The sequence below is a fragment of the Chlamydomonas reinhardtii genome, chromosome 16 (genome assembly GCF_000002595.2).
Source record: "Chlamydomonas reinhardtii strain CC-503 cw92 mt+ chromosome 16, whole genome shotgun sequence".
NCBI lineage: Eukaryota > Viridiplantae > Chlorophyta > Chlorophyceae > Chlamydomonadales > Chlamydomonadaceae > Chlamydomonas > Chlamydomonas reinhardtii.
In genome coordinates this window covers 7,542,395-7,552,667 of record NC_057019.1, presented here as the reverse complement: position 1 = coordinate 7,552,667, position 10,273 = coordinate 7,542,395, and the positions used below count along the sequence as shown (strand labels likewise).

Sequence of the window (10,273 nt, the reverse complement as noted above, 5' to 3'; positions counted from 1 at the left end):
ACCGCTGCCCCGGAAAACCAGCACCACCACTCTAACAACTGAGGCAGGGTAGGATGGACTGAGGAGGGTAACATCCATTGGCAGGCACCCCACGACTCGTTGTCATCTTCGCCCCGTGTTGCAGAGTAAGTACTGTAAATGTGTTCCTGACATGTTCCACCTACCCTAGTGCCTTGCCTTCAATGCGTTGTGACTCCCCATGTTTGAGGCGCAAACCAACCATCGCTATCCTCTCAAATACAGCTTGCCCGACATTTCACCGCATCGTCCTAATCCACCTCACTACGCGCGTTGCTACCACACTGCTGTATCGTTATCCCCCTTGCTTGCTCAATGTCTGCCGCACGTAGAATAATTGCTGCATTCTCCGAGTATATACCGTACAAATAACGCGTCAGAGGCAACAATACAGACGATTGCTACTGCCTTCATGCACATAAGTGTTTGTGCGTCCACTCACGTCAGCTCTTTAACCGCGTGCACGGCAGGCGCTGGTGCCGCTAGCGTCTGCAGGTGAACAGCTCCTCTCCCGACTCCTCTCCTCAGCCGCAAAACTGTATGAGCTTCAAATAATTTTAGCATGCCCTGCCCGCGTGCTGTTGTGTTCGCTCTCAGGCCGCCGTATGTTGCTGCAGGCCCTGATGCTGCTGCTCGCTCGAAATTGACGTGCATGCTTACACGCCCCAGTCCTTAGCGCCTGTTGCTGCCGCGAGCCTGCACGGGGGGCGAGAGCTAGCAGTCAGCAGGTGAGCGGCCAGTCATGGGGCATCGCACGACCCAACAGCAACAAGCACGTCAAAGCGGGTACACTGCAGCGCGCGCTCTGCCGCGAGCTCACCGGTGCGTAGGTGCCGTTGCTGCTGGCGCCGCTGCTGCCCTCCGAGCTGGCGGCAGCCACCCCATCGCCGTTGCCGGCAGCGGAATCGCCGCTGGCACCGGCGCTGGGGAAGCCGGGTGACGGGGTGTCGTCGATGCTGGAGGCGGTGTTGATGAGCGACGCCTGGCCCCGGAGCCTCTCCTCCATCTCGCGCAGCCGCTGGGCCATGGTCTCGTACTCGGCGCGCAGGCGGGCCTACAGGCAGATGGCAAGAGACAGCGAGAGACAGCAGCAGCAGGACTGAGCTCGTGAGCCACGGCACGCACGAGGCATTGCATCCCGCACACGTTTGCCCACGCCCGAGTGTGCACGCCGATGCCTCCCCCGCCAGGCGCCCACCTGCTCGCGGCGCAGCTCCTCCAGCCGCCCGCCCTCAAACACGGGCGCCGACCCACTGGCCGCACCCGCCGCCGCCGCCGCGGGCACCACGTTGTTGCCGCCACCGCCCTGCAACACCGGCTTCTGGCCCGCCGCCGCCGCCGGCACCCCCACCCCCATGCCCTTGACCAGGTCTGCGGGCGCGGGGCTGCTGGCCACCGCCTTCATGGCCGTGTCCAGCGCCGCCTCCATGGACGCCAGCACCGCAGCCAGGTCGTCGTCCTCCAGCGCCGAGGCGGCGGAGGCAGCCGAGGTGGCAGCAGGCACAGGTGCAGCGGGAGGGACGGCCAGGGCGGTGGCGGAGAGCTCGTCAGAATCGGAGTTTGCCGCCAGCACAGTCGGTGTTATGACGGGAGCGGCGGCCGCAGCCACGACGGTGGCCGCGGGCTTGGCGGTTGTGGCAGCAGAGGGCTTAATCGCTTGCTGCGCGGCAACCACGGCCACCGCCGGCGCGGGCTCTGTGTCGGAGGCCTCTGAGGACTCGGCCTCCCGCACCGCCGCCTCCATATTGAACGCCTCCGCCTCGAACAGCTTGGCAGTGTAGGCCTCGAACAGCTCCCTGCACGCGCGTGCGCGTGTTTGTGTGTAAGGTCGTGACGCGGCAGAGCGGCAGAGAGTGACCAGGGCACAGACCGAGCAAAATGCACCCGTCACCGATCTGCAACCCCCATGCCCCGCCCCACCTGCGCCGCTGCTCGGGCAGCGCCTGGCAGCGAGGGTCGCTGGACACGGCCTTGCGCACCAGCGCCCACGTGCTGGTGGAGGTGACGGTGGGCTCGCGCACCTCTGTGCGGGGGCGCAACACGGGACAAAAGAATTAGGCAGGAGCGGCAGCAGAGCCGTAAGCGGACCCCGCGCTTCGCCGCCATCACCGATAGCTCAAACCGACCGCAGCACATGTTGTAGAAGTAACCTGGCCCTGCACCTCCAGCACCCACCCGCCAGCAGCGCTGTGAACTCCAGCTCGGCCTTCTGCGCCGCCGCCTGCAGCGCCGCCTGCAGCTGCAGCTCCGCCACCACCTCCACGAACAGCTGCTGGCGGCGGCCGGGGTCCGCCACCGCCTCCAGGCTGGGGTCGTCGCGCGGCAGGTCCGCCCGGAACTGCTCCCACTTGGAGGTGGCCGACACGCCGTAGCGTCGCAGCGCCGCCTGTGACAGACGCACAGGATGACATGCAACACAGGGCGTCGCACTCGGTAGGGCAACACGAGCGCGCACACAGACAAACACACGCACACACGGATTACAGCAACTGCTTCCCCTTGACCTGTCATGACACAAGCTACCAGCGCAGAGCGGCACTGCACCAGACTACTCTGGCCTCCACTACCGGTACCATGCGGGGCCACCAGCGCCACTGCCACAGCACCGCCACGCACCCTGTATCCCGCCTCCGCCGCCGCCGCCGCCTGCTCCTCCACCTTCTTGGCCGCTACCAGGTACGAGTCGAACAGCTTGCGGCGCTTGGGCTCACTGGCCAGCGCCAGCCAGGCTGCCTCCTGCCCGAACCGTGACTCGGCCTGCTCGTAGCTGCGTATGTATGTCGGGCGCACGGCAGCAATCAGACATGGTGTCAGGTAACAATGACAGCTTACAGCCGCGTTAGGCGTGCGCGCCAGGGGGAGCCTGGACGTTTCATTCATGAACAGCAGCAAGCTGGCGCTGCGCCCTGCAACCCTAACGCCCGACGGCGCCGGCCCTGCAGCACGCGCGCCCCTCCCACTCCGCCACATCACCACCAGTAGACTGTTACCCGTGACTGTTACCCTGCCGCACTCACGAGGTGGTGCTGGCCACGGGCGGCTGCGCCTCCCGCAGCAGCGCCATAAAGGCCAGGTCCAACACCCGCTGCTGCTTCTGTGGGGCGGGCGGGAGCGGTGGAGGTGGTGGTGGTGGGGTGGGTAAGACGAGCATGATGAGCAGTGATACGACACGGCGTGTGTTGTGCATGCGCGGTGCGGCACCCGACTTTAGGCCAGGGGGCAGGTGCCGGCGGGCAGCCGCGCTCCCCCGGTGGGCTGGTTCTAGGTTTTGATTTAGCTGGGATTGGGACAAAGTACACCCCCGCTATTTCGCACCTTGGCCGCCTCCTGCACCTCCATCTCCTTCATGTAGCGCTCCGCGTCCGCCTTGAACGCCGCCGCCAGGTCGCCCGCCACCTTGGCCGCCAGCCCCGTGAAGCCCAGGCTGCTGCGGATGACGCGGCCGGCGCCCTCCAGCAGCGCGTCGCCGCTGGAGGCGCCCGCAGCCACCGCAGGAGGCGGCACCAGCGCCGGCGTGGGCTCAGGCGCAGGAGGAGGAGGCGGCGCAGCGGGCTTCTGCTGCTGTGCGGGGGGCGTGGAGGTGGGGCGGCCGCCGAACAGGCCGCCGAAGAGGCCGCCGCCGCGCAGGGGTGAGGAGGAGCGGGCGGGGGCTGCCGGGCTGGTAGCCTGGGGTGCAGCGGGGGGTGCGGGCGGCGGCGGCGGCGCCTGTTGTTGCTGCTGCGGCGCGAAGGCGGAGAAGATGCTGCGTGAAGGAGAGGACGAGCGCTGGGGCGGTGGTGATGAGCGCTGGGTCGGGGGAGCGGGGGCCGCCGGTGCGGCTGGTGCGGCGGGCTGGTTACTGCCAAATCCGAAGATGGACCGGTAGCCGCCGCTGCTGGTCTGGCTGGAGCTGCGCTGCGGGGCCGCCTGCTGCTGCTGCGCTGCAGCTGCCTGCGCCTGCACCTGCTCCGGCGTCGCGCTGGGCTGGCGGCGGAACAGCGGTGAGGGCGACCGCGGCATCTGCTGCTGGGGCTGCGCCGCGGACTGTGAGGAGGAGCCCGCCTTCTCCTTGCCGCTGCCGCCGTCCACACTGCTGCCGCTGCTGCCCCGGCGCCCGCTGGGCGTGCCCAGCAGCCGGCTCCAGAACGAGCTCCCCTGAAGCCAAGCGGAAGAAGGCCAGGCATGCATTTAGTGCGGCACAAACTGCGCTTAGCCTTGCACCTACAGGCCCCATGTACCCTTTAGCTACTGCCCCCCAGGTCCCCTGTTGCCCACCCCTTCACCACCCTTCTCGCACCTCGCCCTCCGACTCGTTACTCTTTAGTGCCGCCTCCGCCGCCGCCACCGCCTCGGCCACGCCCGCCACCGACTGCTCCCGGCTGCCGCTGCGCCGGCCGCCGTCCATGTCCGTCGGCACTTGGCCTGCGCACACATGGTGCCATGACGATGGTACCGGTGGTGGTGAGCAAGGCCTGCCACGGCGGCGCACCTGCCTACCGCTTGCAGCGCCGCACACCCACGTCCCGCACGACGCCCTCTTCCTCCCCCGTCGCGCCTGCTGTCTGCCCTCCACCTGCTTGCTGCTCCTTCCCCACCCGAACCCAGTCCTGCGCCCTGCCCAGAACCTCACCCGCCACCTGGATCCAGTGGACCCAGCCGCACCCACCCTGCAGCGCTCCGCTGGCGCTCTGTTTGGCCTGCTTGTAGTCACGGTCCAGCGCAAGCAGCCGCCGCTCCATGCGGCCCAGAGTGCGCTCAGCCTGCGGAGGGAGGAGCAGGCGCCCAGCTCTTTACACCTCTGGCCTGCGTGACATCTTCCCTTAGCGCTAGGCTCCTCTTCCTTCCTTGACGGTGCTTTGCCAGCACGATAACGTATTTCTGCCCTCCAGCCCCTGCGCCAAAGTAACCAGCTGCCTGTGCACCCCCCCCTGCCCGCTGCCTCCCTGCCGCCCCCCCCCGCCCCGCCCCGTCCCTGCCCGCTCACCTTGTCCAGCAGCTCCGGCTCCGCCTCGCCCGCCTTCACCTTGGCGCGCAGGCCGCGAACCACCAGCGACTGCCGCTCCGTCGCGGAGGCCTGTGCGCGCACACAAGCAAACAAACAGGCGCGGACTGGTCAAGCGACGACCGCACGCTACATTACTCGCTCATACACAACGTGTCGCTTGCATATGACCTCGCTGTGCCACAGCCACCGCTCCAGCCACCGCACGGCCCTGCACACGGCTGCCGCCGCCGCCGCACCTGGTTGCCGATCTTGGTCTCCAGGTCCGTCAGGCGGTTGCTGAAGCGCTCCCACATGCTGCTGAACATGCCCGCCGCAGAGCTGGCCGCGCCCGCCGCGCCGCCGCCCGAGGTGGAGGCGCCGGTGGTGCCGTCTCGGCTGCCGCTGGCCACGGCGGCAGAGGCGGCGGCGTTGGCGCGCAGGGCCTCCAGACTGGCCTTGGCCCTGCAGGCACAGATAGATACAGACAGGCAGTTAAGGAGGGAAGATGCGGTTCAGTGGTTGACCAAACAGTACACCATGTTGGCAGGCAATGACACTCCAGGCACATGCATCGACAACGCAGGGACGGCTGGTGGCGCTGGGGACCAGGCGGTAGTCCCGGCGGGGCACCCACTTGTCGGACTTGTCCGCGGAGCCGCGGAAGCCGGGCGGCAGGCCCATGGGGTTGGAGGGCGTGGCCGCGGACGGCTGCGGCGCCGAAGCGGCCGGCTGTTGCTGCGCCGCCGGCTGCTGCTTCTTGGGGCCAAAGCCGAAGAAGCTGAAGATATTGGAGGCCTGGTTGGCTGTGGAGGTGAAGTCCTGCTGCAGGCCCGCCAGGCGGTTCTGCGGGGTGACAACAGGCACGCACGAGGTCGGATGCATACACGTGTCCCCAATTGCCAGACGCCGCCCGCACAAGTCCGCCTGCACACGCCAAACCGCCCTCTGCCACCTCACCGCTCCCCCCCAGCCCAGCCCACCCCTCCGCCTCACCTGCATCTTGTCCAGCACCTTCTCCTCCTGCTTGAGCACCCCGGGGTCGGCCTTGCCGGCCGCCACCTGCTCCCGCAGCCGCTTCACGGTGGTGGTCTGCAGCTCCGTGGCGGACGCCTGCTTCATGATCTTGGCCTCCAGGTCAAACAGCCGACCCGTCATGTCGCGCCACAGACCCAGAGCGCTGCCCAGCGGGTCGCCGCCGCCGCCGGTGGTGCCGGTGCCGCTGGTGGAGGCGGCGGAGGCGGTGCTGGCGGCGGCCGAGGCGGCGGCGGCCTTGCCCCTGCCGTTGGTTCCGGCGCGGTTGGACGCGGCCGCGGCGGCGGGCGTGAGGTCTATGGAGCCGCCGCTGCTGCGGCTGTTGGTGGTGGAGCCGGGGGAGGAGCGGCCGCTGCTGCCGCTGGTGGCGGGCACGGCGGCGGGCGCGGCAGCCGCTGCGGCGGCCTCCAGCGCATTCTTGATGTACCTGTGGTCGGCAGCACGTATGTGTATGTGTATGCGCACTGTCATTGCAGTCGAAGACGCGCTATGCATGTTGCATGTGAGCATGTCGGCCCGCCCTTTGGAAAGCCCTCTGGCACCCAGTGCCCCACGCAGGCAGCAGACGACCATGGTTGCTTACTTGTGCTTGAGCGCCTCGTAGGCGCTGATGCGCGGGAAGGGCGTGTCGTTGACGAAGCTGACGCCACCATTGTCGTCCACCTGGATGTGGCGCGGCGCCAGCAGCGACTGAAGCAGATCCCAGCCTGCATGTGTGATGGAGGTTCAGGCCGGACACACGTCAGCTCGACGGCTAGTGGCTGGTGGGAGGTGGGGGACCCTAGACCTCCTGCATCAATGTGTATCTAAAAATGCACCACACTAGTAGCCACACGAGAGTCGAGCAGCCCCTGGCATTAAAGCGCCTTCCCTTCCCTTCCAACCCCACCCAGGGCGCTACCCACACCCGCGCACCCACGCACCCAGCCCGTCGTTGGCGTCCAGCAGCGCGCAGTCGCGGGGGTACAGGTTGACGCCCTTGCGCCAGGCCGCCAGGTCGTACTTGTACTTGGTGCCGTAGCTGGCGTTGAAGGCGCGCAGGGCGCGGTCCGTGCGCATGGACGGCACCGCCATCTGCAGCATCACAATGCCTGCGGGCGCGGGTGCGGGAGCGAGCGCGAGCGTGCGCCGGAAGGAGCGGGCCAGGGCGGGTGGTAAGTGCTTACGTTGGGTGTGAACAGCTGTCTCGAGGGCGGAGCAGTGTCTGCACAAGCCGTCCCATGTTCCAGTCAAGCCCGCCCCTGTCATGCCCCCGCCCCCCCCCTCTGCTCCCGGCCCCACCTGCGGACCAGGTGTCGAAGCGGTCGGGCTTGTGCTTGGCCCACAGCATGGGGCTGATGGCCAGCTTCAGCAGGCCGGCCTGACGAGCGGAGGGAGGGGAGGGGGTCAGCAAGGTTAGAGCAGTAGGGACAAGGGACAGCGGAGGGAGGGGGAGTTGAGGGGTTGGTGCATTGACAGCTGATACATGCCAAATCGAGACCTGCGTCTGGCCGCTTCACACCTCCTGCCCACGTAGTCAAGCTCCAATCCCAGCCCTCCCCGGCCCTGCTGTCCCCCGGCCTACCTGCTTGGCGATGTGAGGCGAGTCGGTGGGCATGACGTACTGCTCCGGCGGGCAGTAGTTGAGGTCCAGGATGGACTCCTCCGGCACGTAGTTTGTACCGGTGCGCAGGTCCGCACACGCGCCCAGGTCGATCAGCTGCGGATAAGGGGTTTTGTGCAAGGGCGCAGGGGTTGAGGGGAGTAGGGGTGAAGGGAAAGGGTTAGTCAGAGCGCGATAGTGAGGTAGTAGGAGCGCGTATGCAGCAGCACATCGCTCCCCAGTCGTTTACATGTGCCAAATCAACGGCATGCGCTACGCCCGGAGCTTGAACGACTGCTTAATCCTATGCATCCCTGTCTACCCATACACCCCGCACCTTGAAGCGGGTCACGTCCTCCGCGAAGATGATGTTGAGCGGCTTGATGTCGCGGTGAACCAGGCCCGCGGCGTGGAAGGCCTGCGGACGCGGGTGGGCGCGGAAAGTGGTGGAGCGATGTGAAGCGCTGACGCCTGACATGTCCACGGGTGGCACATCTGCTGGCTTCATCCTCAGCCCACGTGCGGTCTTCCGGCCTTCCGGTCACCAAGCACGGGACCACTCCCCCACGCCGCACGGCACCACACGAGTACATTGCACCCATACGGTTTCCCCAGAGCCGCACACCCAGGACAGCACCCCCATGGCGCCAGCCCAGCCCTAGCTTCGGCTGCTGCGTCTCCGTTTTGTGAGTTTCCCCCGCCCCGCCCCGCCCCAGCCTCCGCTTCCCCCGCCCCCTCCGCCGCCACCAGCTCTCACCGCCAGGCCCTCAAAGATGTGCTTCATGACAGTGGGCACCGCCACCGGCTCCGGCACCTGGGGCAGCAGGCACAGCCACACGCGGGGCCAGCTCAGTGGGCGTGCTGCAACGCATGCCCACCTGGGTACAGTAATGTTCCCGCGCTGCCGTCGCAGCCCCCGTGTGCATGCCCAGCACGCTTCAACCAGGAAGTCCCGTGCCCTACCCCTGATAGCACAAGTTGTCGCGGCGTTCCAACCACCCCGCCCACTCACCCCCAGGTCGTCCGCCAGGGCGCGGGTGGTGTCGCGCCGCCGCAGGTAGTAGGCCAGGGTCTTGCTGCCCTCATACTTCCACACCTGTCACGCACGACATGACACCGTGGACGCTGTTACTTCCATGGGTCACCGCTGCTCCCGCCCCCCAAACGCCAGGGCGCCGCCACACAAGCCGCGTCACCTTCATGCCCCAAGAGGAGCTCGCGGGCAGCCCGCCCCACACGCCGCCAGGCCACATGCGGGTGCCTTCCAACCCTCGGCTACTAGCCTCCCGACCACCCACACGACCGACCACCCGAGCCGCCAGCCCGCCCGCCCTCTGCCGGCGCCGATCTCACCAGCCACAGCCCCGCCGTGAGGCGCACGTTGGCCTCGCTGTCCGCCACCTCGCAGTAGCCCAGGAAGTCGGCGCAGTGGCCGCGAGCCACCCGGCTGGCGTACACGTTGAGCAGGTGCTCCATCTGGCTCATCTCCTCAGCGCCCTGCGCGCCACAACAGAAGCGTTACCGGGTGATGGGACAGGGTTCGCTTGTTTTCAGCATCCCCATTAAGGGAGTTTGGTGAGCGGTGATATGAATGACTGACTATGCGTGCGCGAGCTGGTGGCATGGGCGGAAGGGCGGTGGCGGGCGCTGCTTAGGTTTAGGAGGGGGCGAGGTGGACGGGGAGGACGCAGGGTGGGTGGGTGGGTGGGTGTGGGGGGGGGGGGCAAAACGCACATCTGACGTGGCGGCTGGCTGTTGCAGAGGGGAAGGAGCTGGGTAGATGGATGCGCTTTGAGCCCGCTGCACTGAGCTGATAGGACCCTATCGATACGCTTATTAAGCACGCCGCGTAGAGGCGGCCGTGAAGGGCGGGGAAAGGGGGGTGCAGGTCCTGTCCAAAGTGGTCGAAGGGCTCCCGCTCTTTCAAGGGTGTTGTGCAAGCGCCGGGATCGGTGCCCAGCTCCACGGCCACCCGCAAACGCTTGCTGTGAGTCGCTTCATAGCTGAAAGTCACTCGCGCTTGCGCGCAAAGTCAACGACTCGGCCAGCTATGCCGGTCAATGCCGACTCCGTTAGCTGCCCGACGACTGACCTCGACCCTCGTCTTCACACGCTTAAGCACCACACGTTGTGAGCCTTGCGGTGTATTGAGTTGGCCCTGCGGTTGAGTAGCAAGGCCGCGCGTGAGAATTGCCGGCTTGCACCAGTCCGCTCCCCAAGCGACCACCTACCTCAAAGACTTGACCAAACGAGCCTTCTCCCATGATACGCTGCACCACAAGCTGCTTGGGCAGGATCGGCTTGCCCTTGGCGGACAAACCATCGTTCACGACTCGCAGGGCCGTTCGCGAGGCGGCAGCCGGGCGAGCGGGAGCGAGCCGAGCGCAAGGTGCAACCTTACGGGCATGAAGCCCCGAGCGCGGGTGATATCTAGCGGCCCGCATTTCGCGACCATGCGCTCGCTGGGTCTGCTAGTGCTCTCTATCAAGAATGAGTTAAAGGCAGATATAACACCGATTATCAATGCCAGACGTGTCTGGGCTTAAGTCGCGCAGGCAGCGCGAACTCGGCAAACTCACCTACCGAACTCCATCGCGCGGGATCCCAACGCTTAATCTGTCAATGCCCAGCAGCCCTCGTCGTGGCTACGTTATAGCAACTCGCATAAATGCTCCTCA

At 66.8% G+C, this 10,273-nt stretch overlaps 1 protein-coding gene across 1 annotated transcript; it reads right to left on the bottom strand.

Annotated features, from left to right (window-relative positions):
• Positions 1-121: 121 nt before the first annotated feature.
• On the bottom strand, positions 122-10,123 carry CHLRE_16g688526v5 (uncharacterized protein). Its single transcript, XM_001698859.3, has 24 exons — positions 9,827-10,123; positions 9,688-9,753; positions 8,949-9,092; positions 8,608-8,691; positions 8,353-8,409; positions 7,933-8,013; positions 7,578-7,712; positions 7,295-7,373; positions 6,937-7,104; positions 6,597-6,720; positions 5,975-6,440; positions 5,616-5,824; positions 5,239-5,443; positions 4,982-5,071; positions 4,664-4,757; positions 4,295-4,419; positions 3,334-4,152; positions 3,036-3,112; positions 2,635-2,785; positions 2,194-2,404; positions 1,939-2,041; positions 1,217-1,814; positions 839-1,072; positions 122-714 (listed from the first exon to the last, which is right to left on the bottom strand). The coding sequence occupies exons 1-24, from the start codon at positions 10,037-10,039 to the stop codon at positions 691-693; spliced, it is 4,557 nt and encodes a 1,518-aa protein (XP_001698911.2). The 5' UTR covers positions 10,040-10,123; the 3' UTR covers positions 122-690.
• Between the last annotated feature and the right edge of the window lie 150 nt (positions 10,124-10,273).

Coding starts and splice junctions, on each gene's coding strand:
- CHLRE_16g688526v5 (XM_001698859.3), bottom strand. CDS start 10,039: ATGCGGGCCGCTAGATATCACCCGCGCTCGGGGCTTCATGCCCGTAAG. Junction 9,754..9,826: donor CGTTTGGTCAAGTCTTTGAG/GTAGGTGGTCGC, acceptor ACTCAACCGCAG/GGCCAACTCAATACACCGCA. Junction 2,405..2,634: donor CGGCGGAGGCGGGATACAGG/GTGCGTGGCGGT, acceptor CGTCTGTCACAG/GCGGCGCTGCGACGCTACGG.